Here is a 16842-nt window from a genome sequence, read left to right on the forward strand (position 1 = left end):
CCTGCCAGCCCCACTAGTAATTAGATTTCAGCCAGAAAAAAAAAAAAAATCTTGTCACTGGCACTGAAGACGAGACCAAAGCATAATAAGAAATCTGCTGCTGGCACTCGGGAGGAATCTAGGTCCGTGTTGGAAAGCCTTTGTAGTACAACACATCATATGTATCCACTCCAATTCGTTGTTTTCTGTACAAATATGTAAGGTTCACATTTTTTTGTTGTTGTTGTTGTTGCAGCAAGATCTTGTTATGAGGAAACAGGCTCAAAAGGAAATTCAGTAGTGAGAATTCAGAATTTATTAAACAGAATATCGAAAGATCCTCATTATTTGTGTGGGGGCTGTGAGTTTCTCTGCATTAATAATGACCTTTTATGTATTCGCATATCTGTACAGAGGCAGATTTTCACTGAAGCATCTTTACTGAGAAACAGGCATGCTGCATGTTATGGTAACCCGCCATAAGGTGATGTTTAATTGTGCCTACAACTCTTAACTAGCTCCAGTGCTTCATTTTTTCTTTTTAAAAAGGACTAAACACTATTTTACATATTATTGGAAAACCGAAAGTTCATTTATTTATGAAGCATGGGAAAGATTTTTAAAAATTATAGTATCAAATTTCCCTCTAACCATGTATTACATTTTAAAATGGTAATTAATGTTACAGATGCATAGATACACCTTCATAGGAGGCACCTATTTATATTCTACTCTGTCTTCTCTTTCAGTTACATTTGCTCATATTTCATATTAAGCTCCACTTGCCAAAGGAGGAATGAAAGAGTATATCTGAGGTCCTATGTTCAGGCTAGCTCTGTTATCTGTGCCATCTTAGCAGAATAGAAAGTCCTTTACAGCGAGGGTCAAAATTGAAGGGGAACAAACACAGTGTGGGAGAATATATTTCAATAATGCACTGTGTTTATGCTCATCCACTTATATAAGCCCCTGTGTAGAGAGAAATGTTCGCTACTATTTGAAATAGAAATCGTTTAAATCCAGTACATCATATGAGGATACTTTAATAGTATGATGATTGTGTGGAAAAGTCATTAATTTTGTAAGATACATTGGTTATTCTAAGTTGTCTAGGACATTTATAGATGCCATAATAATCTTGTATAATTAACCTTTTATCATATTTTTTTAATGAGATTATTAGTTCTAATGTTAACAAGATATTTTATAAATTGTGAAAGTCATTGTATAAATATTGCTTGGAGGAATAAATGTTACATCGTGTAAATGTTACCTGCCACCCACAAATATAATTGCTTATTAATTCTCTTTTGTAAAATACGAACTCAGATTTTAGTGCATAATATTCCCCCATAATCCTTCAGGCATGATATTCAATAAAGAAAGGTAGAAGATTCTTTTGCATTTTAACCCAAATCTTCTCACCTTATTTGGTATTCAGAGCTCACGATTACATCCACATATATTCACATCTCATTTTGCTTACCATTAAGAGAATGACTTTGCTCCACTAGAATAACGATATACAATGATCATTACCACAAACCAAAACAAAAACAAAAACAAAACCCCATTATTTTCAGTTCTCTTTCCTCAAAATAACTTATTGCCCTCAGGAGAGATGGCATTATACAAGAAGCTCTGGGAATTTTTTTAAAGAGTAGATACTAATTAATAAGTCCAAAATTCTCCCACAATAATAATTTAAAAAGCAACTCAATCCTTGAGAAAATAACTATAGTTAAATAGAATAACTGAGGAAGCATCTGTCTATTACCTTGTTGTAGGACATATAAGGAGACTTACTGAATATATATGATAAATAATTCATGTCACTTCCCTGAAAAGAAACATTCAGATTTTATTACTAGTGTGTGCGTGCGCGTGCATGCATTGCATGGGTGCATGCTTGTGTGTTTCTATACATAGAGGAGTATTCTTGGAGACTTGTCGAAATATTTCAATAGGAATTAAAAAGTAATTCTAGGGTCAGTGACTACAGTACTACTAATCATATAATCTGTATTAATGATAGTAGTGTTTTATAGTCCAATCGAGTTGAATTCATCTAAGTAAAATTGGTATAAATCACAGTTCTTCAGGCTTTCCAGCTTTCAGATTTTCACTCTACCAAAACTAATTTTAAGTTGAAATCTCAAGTCCTCTCATTTTCATACGCAAGGCAGAAGGAAGGCATTTTTAAACAGAGTTTATTGGATTTTTTGCTAGAGATTAACATCTTGACATGAGAAAGTCACTGTTCCTTTCCACGTTTGCTAACTTTTTTTCCAAATCAAATTGCAACGTTTTAAAAAGAGATCCTTGAAATGTGGATAACACACAGTTATGTAATATGGCTGTTTCTACTGGTGACTTAGGAATACTATTAAGGGAAGATATTTTAACAGCTATTTAACAGTATACACACATATATACATATACTTATATATATACTCATACATACCAACACACACATACATACATATATATGGGGGGGAACAGCAGAAGTGGAGAGAATCAATGAGAAGAAGAGATGAAACCAGTGAGACTTTTATCTCATTCTGCTCCATCATTTTTTCAACAACTTTTGGCTAAAATCGGTGGTCTACATTCTTCCTATCTATAGACTGAACACAACACTTCAATCTTTCTAAGCAAATTAGAAAAGCTCTTGCTTTTTCCCTTCCCACTCCTCCTTAAACATCTACCGAGCACTTTCACATGACACTTCTACTACAGTCCACGGAGTTGATCCTTGAACAACATGGGTTTGAACAGCACGAATCTACTCCTACACAGATTTTTTTTTTTTCCCCAATAAATACCACACTACTACATGATCCAAGGCTGGGTGAATCCATGGAGACCACACTGTGGATACAGAGGGCCAACTCTAAAGTTAGACACAGCTTTCAATTGCACAGGAGTCAGTGCCCCTAACCTCTGTGTTGTTGTAGGGTAACTTGTACTTAAAAAGGTAGCAGGGAACTATTATAGGTAAGTAAATATTTTTAAGGAAGAATAGAAAATGGCAACCAACTCAGGCTGGGATTCATCAAGGGCCCTTTAAGGATGACAGAGCTGAATTTTAAGAGTTGAGCAGAGTGAGTCTGAAACAGAGGGGTGGAAAGGCTGCAGTCTTCCAGGCAGAGGGAACAGTATTGGCAAAGGCACAGAGTCTAAATGGAAGTGGCTGTGTAATCATGCTAAATTCCTACCACCTCTCATTTGACTGAATCAGCTAAAGACTGAAGGAGTGTATCTGCTTATATGGTGCCTTTCTGCAAATTAAAAAAGGGTTCTCTCTGAGTATATGCAGAAAAATGAAAAGGCAGTGGACATGGCTGGGCACCCAAGCACAGTACAGCAGGTGTATTGGCAAGGAGAGGGCACAGTGGATTCGAGCCCCTAGTTTACCCCCTTGGCGAGTACTTTTGTGCAGTGTACAAACTGCACAAACACAGATAGCAGCTTTTTTTTTTTTTTTTTTTGGTCTTTTTAGGGCCGAACAGATGGCATATGGAGGTTTCCAGGCTAGGGGCCGAATCCGAGCTGTAGCTGCTGGTCTACACCACAGCCACAGCCACAGGATCCAAGCTGCGTCTGAGACCTACACCACAGCTCATGGCAACGCCAGATCCTCAACCCTCTGAGCAAGGCCAGGGATCAAACCTGCATCTTCATGGATGCTAGTCAGATTCGTTAACCGTTGAGCCACGATGGGAACTCCCAGATAGCAGCTTTTTGAAACCTCACTTCGAGTCACAATTTTCCTAATGGCACTACCAAGTATGTACAATGGTTTCTCTTCTCTTATTCCTATAACCCCATGCTCTGCATCCAGGAATCAAGGGCTGAAGGAGACTCAGCCATGAGTAGAAATTCTCACCAGCAAAGTGATTAGATGCCAATTATACTCAGATGAGAGTCAAGACATTTCTGAAGCAGAGAATATATAAATTGGATTTTGGAACTGAAATTTTAAAAACAAAAAGTAATTTCTCTGACACTGAATATAAACCATGTGGATAAAGTAGCAGGTGAATTTTCCAAATACTAAGAAAATGCACTCAAATATCTTCTGCATTCTCAGTGGTAACTATGAAATTAGTCTCAACTTTGATCTCTCTATCCTTATTTAGGGAGACTGAAAAATTGGCCAGCTTGGGAGGGGAGTGGGTTTAAGGGGTTTGTGCATCTCATTAAGTTACCTGTAGTCCTGTGAATCTAGGTGGGTGAACTTGCCTCAGTTAAAAATAAGTGTCTTTCTCCATAAAGTGTGATATATTGCTGAGATGACAAGCTTATTCAGAAAGTAGCTTAGTGCCCAGTAGAACAGGTGTCATCAGCATTTAGCTCACTTTTTTTTCCCCTCCAAGTTCTTTTTAATTTTCTCTTGATGCTCGGACACGCATCCTTTTTTGACCTTTGAATAATGTCTTGTTTTTCTATTTTCTCCTCTTATCTAGACAATAAAACTCTGAAATCTTAGCGAAGTGCCATGATAAATACCCCATTCCCTAACTCTTGGCTCTCTTTTAATTTTGTTTAAAATGTTCCCCAGTGAGAAGAAAGCAGTAATATCTCAAAGAATGAGTGCTTTGGCCTCAAGCAAAAATTTCTGAAAACTGTAACTAGTGTCCTATGTGTGACAGAATATCAATCCATATTTTGTCATATCTTGTGTTGCCATCCTCTTATTCATGATTTTTTCCCATTCCCTCAATTCAAACAGCAAGGCCATCTGTGCTGCATGACTGACTGAAGGAATCCATCAGGAATAAAAACAGAAACATTGGAATCTTTTGGACACTGGCTTTAATAGTCACCATTTCTATGAATGGGGCCTCTCCTCCTGCAACTCATCCCCAAACAAGAAATGGGATGGAGCTGGAAAGGCAGATGGAGGAGAAATGATGAAAGTGGAGATGTTGGCTGGTTCCAGTGTGGAAAGAAAACAACAGTTTGTGTCCTGTGCCCCCAAGAGTGGTAGGAAAGGAGTGGAGAGAGCTTAGACCTGAGAGGAAAGGTAACCACAAAGAGAGGAAAATGGAAGAGGCCGGCAGAAATGAGCTTGGATAAATTGCTCACAACAGATTGGTCCCATCCTAGGTCCATTGCTCAAAACACACACACTCTTTCTCTCTCATACACACACACATACACACACACACACACGTGCACACAACACATGCACACACACACTTTCTCTCTCTCACTCACTCAAGCCTCCTGGTACCAAGTAAGCTTGTTAGAACTTTGGTTCTAACCAAAGTTAGAGATGGGAAATGAGGAGGAGAGAAAAAAACAACTGGAAACAATCTTTTTTTTTTTAAGTTGGGATCTAATTGACATATAACACTACATAAGTTTAAAGTGTACTTGACTGAGATTATGTGTCCAAGCTCTCACAGCTCGTACATATAAAGAAATCGATCTCAAAATAGAAATTGAGATAAAAATATAAAGTTATAAGTTCCGTCCATCTGAGCTGTAGTCTTAGATGCATTCTTGTGATACTATAAAAGTAGGGGATTTATGATCACATAAGATTAGAAAATGCTGAGTTAAATAAACGGAAGAATTTTTTTTTTCCCCACTCCAGGACTGGTCAGAAGTTTTAACATGCTAATAGATGCTTTCCAAACTTACGTGATCACAAAACTCTATTCCAAGAACATCTACAGCTTGGGAAACACAGCTTCAATTTTTCAACGCTGATTTTGTGTGAGTGATGTGCATAAACTGATTACACCAATCACTCAAAGAATAGTTTTGATTGTAAGATTTTCAAAGCAACCAGTATCTCCTTGCCACTCTGACCCTTCTTCTCCCTCCCGCCCACTTCAGCCTGCACATCTCAAAAAATATTTCTCCTGATATCTTAGATTCATTTAATGGACTTTTTGGCTCACATAAATACAGAGACTTGAGAGGCTTTAAATATTCCTAGGAAAACCCTAAACCAAATTCTAGCTAGAAAAATGGAATGTCTCATTTTCTGAATAATGATAGTTGAAGATTATTTTTGACTGAAAAACTTAGAGGTAAGATATGCCATTTGAGAAGCTGCATATGCATGTCTCTGTCTTCTTTTCAATCAGATTAATAAAGATTTTAGACAGGAAATCATCCTTTCTGTCAGGTATTTCTTTCCTAGGTGAATTTTATTATTCAGATTAGAATGTTCTCCAGAACACATTCAACTCTTCTCATCCACATTCAAAATGTGAGCTGGTTGAAGGCAAGGATGGTAGGAGGCACCTGTTTATAGCTTGTGTCTAGCACATGGTAGTTGCTAAACAAATGCTTGTTAAATAAAATGTAGAATTTTAAATTGTAAGATGGTTCAAAAACTACTGTATAATGTGTATAGAAAATCCACATCATGGAGCAAAGCAGTATGAATACATCAGAGACTAAGCTCACCTAGATAAGTGGATTTAATGGTCTTGTATGACAGAGCAGCTGTCATTTTTCAGTTGCTAAAAAAAAAAGATTGCCTGTAGTGAGCCAGATGGGTTAGGCCTTTGATGTAAATCTGTCTTGGCAATGATATGTTCTGCTATTACAGTAAATAATATGTACACGCCCTCCTTAAACAACAACAACAAAAACAACAACACGATCAAAGACTTCCAGTTTCTCAATTGCAAATAAATCCTCCTTATTTCAGTTCGGTTCCTCCATTGCTAATTTATAGATGCTGCCATACTCCCAACCAGTACTTGTTGCTGCTAGGAACTGTCATTGGCACTTTGTCCACAGACTGCTAGCTGTTAGCTAAATTCTCTCTGGGTGATTGGCTCTTGCTTCATTAACTTTATCAGCCTGGATGAAATAGGGCTGATGGCTGTCAAGAGGACAGGGAAGGATAGGCAGAAATAGCCTTCTGTGGTGTTAGCCTGGGTGATGCTGAGTGAAAGCAGGTCACTGCCTCTGCCCCTCCTCCTCCTCCCCGCCCCACCTCTAGTGATGGCAGCAAAGAGACTATTTTCAGAGCTAAACCCAGAGAGATGTTGTTGTGGTTGTCAACGGTATTGTGGGAGAATTTTGTAACCATTTTCAGTGAGACTGAAATACGGAAGAACCTTGTCCTCAAAAAGATTTCAGGAGGAAAAATAATCACACAAATTGTATAAAATAATATCCATGGCTCCACTGCAAAACAACCTAGTAAATTTAACAGGAATCAAAACACTGGCTTAGAAATAATTAGATGAGGATATAAATCATGATAATAAATTACATTTGTCTCCATTTTCAAATATATTTAAGGTAAATTATGGACCGCTTGCTGAACTATGAACTATACATTTAAGCCACATTTTAGGGACAAAGAGCTAATTATGAAAAATAAATACTGCCAACTTAGACAGTAAGATAAATCTTAAAGTGCATGACTTTCCACTTGAGCAATGCTTTCTAGAAAGATTGTAGGTTAATGGTTAACCTTTAAGATTAAAACATTAATCAAACATTCGCTGAGTGAATGGAGATTTATAGAGCAATTTCTAGAGAATAAATAAACTATAAAAATAGAATACATTTTTTTTTTTGACAAGTGTGGTGAGAAACTTTATTTCACCCCACTGAGTGTGGTGGCTTTTCTGGGGTAGCGCAAAGGACAATCATGTCTGTGGTTTTACAATTCCCAAGGTGGTAATCATGTTGAAAGACCGTAGTACATGCTTACCTCTCACAGCGTGGTCCTACGTACCCGACAGGGCATTTATCACAGATCAATCCAAGACTTCGGTCCAAACGGCATGTCGGGCTAAAGCTATGTTGAGGTTATTGGGGAACAACAGGGACAAGGAAGAAGAACACACACAAAGTCATTAGCAGCAGATTTTCATTTCTCATCCTCCAATACTGCTGTGACAAAAGGGTACAGGCTGGTCATTCCTGTCTCACAGACGGAGATTATGGTCTGGCCAATCGAGGATGAAATGACATTGCTTTCTGCAGACGTGAATACAGCCCAGTGGAGAGCAGTATCTCTGTGACATGTTATTAACTGACTTTTGACTGTTCTGGGTCTGTGATCATCAGTAACAAGTGGGACTCCACAGCTACTTTTTAGGGATTCCCCAGGCTTACAAAATACTGCCTCGCATACTTTCTCTTTGGCCAAATCCTTCTGAGTTTGAAGCAACCCAAAGAAGTCAGAGATTTTGGAAAACTTAAGTCTGTGGCAGTAGTGGGGATGTGGTTCTTTCATCCAGTACCGCTGTCACGTGTGTGTGCGTGAGTGCGCGAGCGTGCACGCAAGCTGCTGCCTACGTGTACTCATAGGTACACTGTTTACATAAATGGAACCCTTGGAAAAGCTTTCTGATGAGATCAAGCATGCCTATTCTACCTAAATTTATAATAAACCCAAACAAACTACAACAACTTTGCCATTTCAAATCTTCTGGGCATGTTCCACAGTTTACCTCTCTGCACATATTTCCATTTTGGGTCTGAAGTACAGAGTTGAATGCCAAGTCTGGAACCAGCAGAGGAATTACGTACTAGCTGTAGCCTCCATGAACATGTTAGACTCTGGCCATATTTCTTTGCCATGTGAGAGATACCCTTCTTGCATGGACCCTTAGCCCAGAGTGACACAACAGCTCTCTGAAGAGCCAGCATCTGATCTGAATTCTGTGAGTTCTGCTACTCTACCATTTTAAAAGGAAATGCCCCCAATTAATCTTTCTCCCATTGTATTTCCCTAAATAGATTTATTTTCTATTATATATGACAGGACAATTCAGTAGAGGCTTGCTTGATGGCTAAATGAATTAAAGAGAGAACAACAAATTAAGCACTGCAGATCCAGAGTTCATTTTGCTCCCGACATTTGCATGACTTTGGAATACTTTCTTAACTTTTGTGTACCTCAGATCACAGGTAATATTTTTAAATAATATCCCTCCCGCTTAACTCATAGTAGTCCTGTAAAGACTTAATAATTCTTTCTTCCTGTATTAAGATTGAAGTAGAGTTTATTTACAATATTGTGTTAGTTTCAGGTGTATAGAAAAATGATACATATATACATTTCAGGTTATTTGCCATTATAGGTTATTACAAGATATTGAATAGTGTTCCCTATGTTATATAGTAAATCCTTGTTGCTTATGTATTTTATGTATCATAGTTTATCCCTCCCCTACTCCTGTCCCCTTTGAAAGCCATAGTTTGTTTTCTATGTCTGGGAGTATGTTTCGCTTCTGTATATAAATTCATTTGTATTATTTCCTAGATTCTACATATAAGTGATATCATATAGTATTGTCTTTTCTTTCTTACTTCCTTAGCATGATAGTCTGTAGTGTATGCATGTGTGTGAATACATACATATATACACACACATACACATCTTATCTTAAACCACTTGTCTTTTGATGAGTACTTGGGTTGTTTCTATGTCTTGGTTATTATAAACAGTGCTGCTGTGAACATTGAGGTGCAAGTATCTTCTTGAATTAGAGTTTTTGTCTTTTCTGGAATGGGAATGCTAGATCACATGGTAGCTCTATTTTTAGTTTTTAAAGAACCATCATATTGTTTTCCATAGTGGCTGCACCAGTTTAGATTCCCATGAACAGCATAGGAGGGTTCCCTTTTCTCTACACCCTCTCTAGCATCTATTATTTGTAGACTTTTTGATGATACCTAATTGGACTGGTGTGAGGTGATAACTCATTGTGGTTTTTGATTCACATTTCTCTAATAATTAGCAATGTTGGACATCATTTCATGTGGTTGTTGGCCATCTATATGTCTTCTTTGGAGAAATGTTTAGGTCTTCTGCTTATTTTTGATTGGATTATTTGCTTTTACAGATTTCATCATTCTTATTTTTTGATAGTAGCAAGCTATTGGAACCAAGTAGTTCTATCATTTTAAAAATTTCAATTCAGTGGAAAGTTTCAATGAATAGTCAGTGGGGAAAAGTCTGGTCTGAGGTATCTTGAGTTTACAAATCTTACTCAGATAAAAGATTCACATTAAGGGGCTCTGGTGGCTGCCAGGAGTAGCAGAACAAAGTCACACCCGGCCTGTGGTCTGTGAGAGGAGAACCATCTTTCAGGGAGCAGCTTGTGGTTTGGCCCCTGTGACCCTAACGGAGCCCACCAGGAGTGTTTTCTTGGCAGTAGTATGGCTGCACTGAAGAGAAGAGGCACATGCATAAATGGAAAGAGATGGATTTTTTTTTTCATCCTCACCTGTGATTTGCTATTGTTTTCAGACACAAAAGAGAGGCCTGCAATTTGACAAATCTTTAGAGTGCACATATGTCTTCTTTTAAAACTGGCCTTCTCTAACTACCTCATCGTCTATGGAGAAAATGACTTTAACTAGAAGCCCTAGGTTTCCCACCCATGTGGGACTACAATGATTGAAAGAAAACCATAGCGATTGTTTTTTAAATCCTAAATTAGTTTACCATACATCATGTCAAAGGTGCTTGACAAGGTTTCTGACTTTAAAACTATTTATAAAATAAGTTTCAAATTCTTAAATATACTCATGCCTCAGTTAAGGCTGACAGAGGTAAAATAAAACCCACTCACTGACAAAAATCAATGCTTTTTCAGAAAAACTAAGCAATAACAATATATCATATTTGACTAGCTCTTTGCATTTTTAGAGTGCTTTAACTAATAATTCTATCACATTTTCACAAAATCCCATGAACTGATTGGGGGAGGCATAATTTTTCTTGTCCAAAGTCATATGCTAATTTCCTGGAGAATTTTGCTCAAGATCCAAAGATTTTGATCTCCAACATGATATTCTCTTTTCCCTGTAACCAGAATTAAGTAAATTTAAACTTCTAGTAACGTAACGAGCTGACATGATGAGTCTAATTAAAAACTCATAAAATATATTTACATTTATTCTTCAATACTTTTGATTTTTCAATTTTAAATTTTTATTGGCATATAGTTGATTTACAATGTTGTGTTAGTTTCAAGTGTAAAGTGATTCAGTTATATATATATACATATACCTATTTTTTCTTAGATTCTTTTCCTATATAGGTTATTACAGAATATTGAGTAGAGTTCCCTGTGCTATTACAGTAGGTCCCTGCTGGCTATCTATTTTATATGTAGTAGTGTGTATATGTTAATCCCAAACTCCTAATTCCTCCCTCTCCCCAGGTTTCCTCTTTGGTTAAAAGCCTAAATTTGTTAACAAAATGGGTGAGTCTGTTTCTATTTTGTAAATAAGTTCATTTGTATCATTTTAAAAATTAGATTCCACATATAAGGAATATCCTATGATATTTATCTTTCTCTGTCTGACTTAACCTCATTTAGTATGATAATCATTAGGTCCATCCATGTTGCTGCAAACGGCATTATTTCATTTTTTTTTTTAGGGCCGAGTAATATTCTATTGACATACGTACTGCATTTTCTTTATCTATTCCTCTTTCGATGGACATTTAGGTTGCCTACATGTCTTGGCTATTGTATATAATGCTGTAAAGAACTCTGGGGTGCATATATCTCTTTTCCAATTATGGTTTTATCTGGATACATGCCCAGAAATGGGATCATATGGTAGTTTTATCTTCAGTTTCTTAAGGCAACTCCATATTGTATTCCATAGTAGTTGTACCAATTTACATTCACACCAACAGTGTAGAAGGTTCACTTTTCTCCACACCCTTTCCAGCATTTATTATTTGTAGACTTTTTGATGATGGCCATTCTGTGTGGTATGAGGTCTTATCTTGTACTTTTGATTTGCATTTCTCTAATAATTAGCAATGTTGAGCATCTTTTCATGTGCTTTTTTGGCCATCTGTATGTCTTCTTTGGAGAAATGTCTATTTAGGTCTTCTGCCCAGTTTTTGATTTTTTTTTTTTTATATAAAGCTACATGAACTGTTTATATACTCAATACTCTAAACAACATAAACTGAGGGTTCCTTCCCTTATGTTGTAACCAGAGTTATGCCCATGAATAAGATATTATTCAGCCACAGAAATAAAATTAGAATGAGAAATAAACATATATAACAAAAAATGTCTACAGAATTTGGAACGGCAAAGGCAGCAACTTGATACTGATTTTGGCAAATATATGAAGCTAACTGTTCTGGAACAGAAAGAGGAAACTATAAAATCTTTGTTGACTTCGAGTGATTCCAAGATTATGTCATCTACCTCTAGTTGGCTAGTTCTACACCGTTTGAAGGGATATTCTGTTTCCTGGATTATCCACTTCATGCCACAGAAGACACAAGAGATCAACGGGGGAGGAAGAGAAGCTATTGCTGGAATAAATATAAGGATCTGTATATAGAGGTAGTCTTTTTAAATGGCCGAATATAGGTTTTTAAAATGATCCATTTATAAGTAAGTATAATGTGTACATATATATGAATATGTATGGGAACATATGTGTATGTATTTATGATGTGAATATATAAATAGATACAATTAGCTTTGTTCCAGAAAGTATTTGACCCCACCTATCAAAATATGTACCTTAAATAAAATGGTGCCATGAGATTAAAGAGAAAAAAACTAAAAAGATAATATCAAGGGTATATTTAGAGTGTGGAATGCACATTGTAAAAAATGCATATATATGTATGTATGTATTGCAAATATGTTCTTTTGATATTGGCAAGTCAACATATGGCTCTGAACTTTCTCACAGCCAGTACAAGAGCAAACTGAATTGCCTCTTGGTTTCTGTGATATGAAATGAAATAAAGAATTCTTTCATCACTGGTATAAAGTTTCCATCACTAAGCATTAAACAATCAAGGCGTGTTCTTCATGCGCATGTAGAGTAGAGGAGCAGAACTCTTTTAAACTCATTGTTACCTGGAACACTGGGTAAGGAAGAGAGACCAAAAGAGGGAAGATGCTGCAAAGTGTCAGTGAGTGAGGAAGCTGGGGTAAGAGAGTGATGCTGTCCACACATAACTGCTAAAGGTGCGGAGGATTGTGAGAAAGAGGAGAAAATTGAAGGGAAAACTCATCTTCCTTCAAACTCTGCCTTGGGTCACAAGTATTTTTGAAATTCCTCCTTTGAAAAGTTTCTTTTTTCAGTTCAGTGATCCCTGTTCTACTTATTCTCAGGAGAACCATTAAGCAAACACATATTTCTTTAATTATCTCTAAATAATATGAAATCTGACTTAATATCCATAATTGGATTTTGTAATTAGAATTGTGTTATTTTCCCTGTTTATCTAAACCTGAGATTCTCCTTCTGCAAAATGCTAGGTGAAGGTTGCAGCAAACTTCAGTTGATTTTTTTTTTCCCTGAATAACTGTGAACATTCAAATCCCATCTTCTAAATAATATGATCTACTGAGTAAGCCTTTCATGCTGATAAAGTATAAAAGCAAATACTTAGCACAGTGCCACAATAAATCATAGCTATAATTTAATAACACTTAATAGATTTTGCCAATATATATTAATTTGTTTAACATTGAGGTTTATTTAGTTACTCATTACATAATTAAACTGCAGTTTTTCATCCTACTCTAGTCCCTTACATTTGAGTTAGCATAGCTGTTGCCAAATCCTAGAGTCATTTTTCAGAGTGGGCATTCGCAGTTTGTCTAACATTAAGTCTTGTTAATTTTTGTGTGTGTGTCTCTTCAATGTCTCTGTAATCCTTTCTATTTCTATAGCCCCACTGGAAGAAGCACAGAGAGGTGAATCAAATACACTGGTTCTAATACTGGTTCTGCCACAAGCAAGCGGTATGATCATGATCAAGGTATTAATTTCTTGGGAGTTTAGTTTTCCCTTCTGGTATGCGGAAATAGTAAGATACATGATAATCACCTATGTTGACATAAAACAATTTGTGGGAAAGTGCCTAAAATACTAAACATGCCCTAACATTTCTAAATAATGTTGTTGAATTGAGCACTTCCTTAGATTTACCTTTTGTCTTAGAGTATTTATATTTCTCTCTTATTAGTACTAATTTTAATGATAATATTTCAATGCGGCCCCTTAATAAGCCCAAAAGTCAGCTTTAGAATTGGGCCATTCTGGAGTTCTCGTCGTGGCTCAGTGGTTAACGAATCCGACTGGGAACCATGCATGAGGTTGTAGGTTTGGTCCCTGGCCTTGCTCAGTGGGTTAAGCATTCGGTGTTGCAGCGAGCTGTGGTGTAGATTGCAGACGAGGTTTGGATCCGTGTTGCTGTGGCTCTGGCGTAGGCCAGTGGCTACGGCTCCAATTCGATCCCTAGCCTAGGAACCTCCATATGCTGCGGGAGCAGCCCAAGAAATGGCAAAAAAAAAAAAAAGAATTGGGCTATTCTTTCAAAATTTAAAGTGTAGCATTTCTGATGCACACAGAGAATAGTATTCACAATGATATTAATAGATTGAACTTATTAGTCCACTCTCTGTCCAGTCTCTTGCCAAGAATATCTTTAATTTTACTATATGACTGATGAAAAATCTATAATGATTTCAATAGTACTGTTTATTCAAACATATCCTAAGTGTTCAATGCAGACAATCATGTGTTTCTTTATCGTATTTAATCTATAAACTCTGTGATGTCAGAAATCAGTGAACATGAAACATGTGAAATGGTTACATTTTTACTTGCTTCTCTAGAGCTCAATTTCACTACCTAGTTACTTACCATCTATACCTAAAATATACACATCACCAAGATGAGAAAGCTAAGCAAACAGGGGGCCCTGTAAATAGTTGATGAAGTGATATATATGTATAATTTAAATATTATATGCTTGTCTGTATTCATACATCACAATAATTGTATCAATCTATCTCTATCTCTTTACACATTTGATTTATTTTGCAATATTATCTAAGAAATTTGGAGCCAAAATGCTTGTGATCTATAAGATTGATGATCAGGGATTAAATAGATAAATCACTAAGGCAAAACTATCACTAAGCCTTACACTCCCAGATGAAGGTTGCAGCAACCTTTAGTTGAATTTTTTTTTTCCTAAATAACCTGTGAACATTCAAACACTGTCTTCTGGATAATATGCGACTATTCCATTTATTCCTCAGATTTTCTAACTCAAATTTTAAGAGTAGTGACTTTTTACAAACTCTTTTAAAAGGAGAGCTTCTCTAAGTCATGAAGTGTCCTATTATTCAGTGAATAAAAAAAAATTCAGGTTAATAGATGAAAATGATTTTTCTCGTCACAATTGTGCAGCTAAACTATTTTAATTTTCAAAGTTGTTTTAAGACCTAAAACCTCTGAACACAAACTTCTAGAATATTTAAACAAAGTAGGTTATCACTGTTCCCTGTTTTTACTTATAAAAATGCCACTTTTTAATTGAAATATAGTTGGTTTACAATATTGTGTTAGTTTTATGTGTATATAAAGCATAGTGATTTAGGCTTTTTTACCGACTATATTCCATTGTAAGTTATTACAAGACACTGGCTATAATTCCCTGTAAAACTGCCACATTTAAAGCTGGAATTTCAACTAGGCTATTGTAATCTATTGACAATTCTACTTCTAAGGATAAAATTATTATTATTATTTTATAGGGCCGCATCCATGGCACATGGAGGTTCCCAGGCTAGGGGTTGAATTGGAGCTATAGCTGCTGGCCCAATTCACAGCCACAGCAACGCAGGATCAGAGCCATGTCTGCAACCTACACCACAGCTCACAGCAACGCCGGATCCTTAACCCACCGAGTGAGGCCAGCGATCAAACCTGCAACCTCATGGTTCCTAGTCGGATTCCTTTCCGCTGCGCCATGATGGGAACACCCACTAAGGATAAAATTATTACTTAACAATGTAATAATTATTTAATGTAAATGAAAGCACCTTGAAATGAAAGGATCTTTAAAGATTTGGTGTAACTGACACCAAAGTCAAGTTATTAAGTTATGTTTATTTTAAAGAATCAAGATCTGCATAATATACCAAACTGGAATCCAATACTTAGGAAAATTTTCTCATTGGACATTGGGACCGCAATCCTCTTTGGCACTGAAGGATGATGTTTTAACAGTTGCTTTCTTTTTTCTTTCAGGAACACAATTAGAATCCATTTTGAAGTAGAAGCACAATAAACAGAGAAGGGTAGGTCATGAATACCCATAATTACCCAGGCAACGTTCTCTCCCTAATGGCTCTTCTCCATTTAGAGTAAAGTAGGTCCAATTTGAGGATAAATTCATAAGGTCTACATATTCACTCAATTACAGAACTCTGCTAATGTATTAGGCTAGGATCCACATGTTCTATGAATGACCAATTCTGATGGATTGAAGGCTGTGCTAATGCCATTGACATTTTGGCTGAGGAGGACTGCAATGCAAATGAGCGGCCAGATGCCATCCTTTTATTTTCTTCAGTGAAAGTTTTGTGTGAATTGAATGGTTCTGGAGAATTCCATTCAGCCACCTGAAGTGAGTAGGTTCTCCATTGCTTGATCTAACCTTTTGTAAGTATACCAGAGAGCAAGGTTTGCGTCATATTATGGCCAACACATTCATTATTTTCCAGATTTCCTTTTTGTCTTCTTCCTCTGCTCTGACACCCCCCGTTGCCAAAGGATCTTCGTTTTGTTTTGTTTTTTTTTTTTTGTCTTTTGTCTATTTGCTATTTCTTGGGCCGCTTCCGCGGCATATGGAGGTTCCCAGGCTAGGGGTCTAATCGGAGCTGTAGCCACCAGCCTACGCCAGAGCCACAGCAACGCGAGATCCGAGCCGCGTCTGCAACCTACACCACAGCTCACGGCAACGCCGGATCGTTAACCCACTGAGCAAGGGCAGGGACCGAACCCGCAACCTCATGGTTCCTAGTCGGATTCCTTAACCACTGCGCCACGATGGGAACTCCGGATCTTCGG

General features: G+C 36.9%; 1 protein-coding gene across 1 annotated transcript in view; it reads right to left on the minus strand.

The window, feature by feature from the left end:
- The window catches only part of LAMA2 (laminin subunit alpha 2), a 594513-nt gene that overhangs the window by 216173 nt on the left and 361498 nt on the right, over positions 1-16842 (minus strand). Inside the window, 1 exon segment of the mRNA XM_047758965.1 lies at positions 7676-7762. Coding sequence (XP_047614921.1) covers positions 7676-7762 — 87 coding nt within the window.

Source organism: Phacochoerus africanus, chromosome 2 (assembly GCF_016906955.1).
Source record: "Phacochoerus africanus isolate WHEZ1 chromosome 2, ROS_Pafr_v1, whole genome shotgun sequence".
NCBI lineage: Eukaryota > Metazoa > Chordata > Mammalia > Artiodactyla > Suidae > Phacochoerus > Phacochoerus africanus.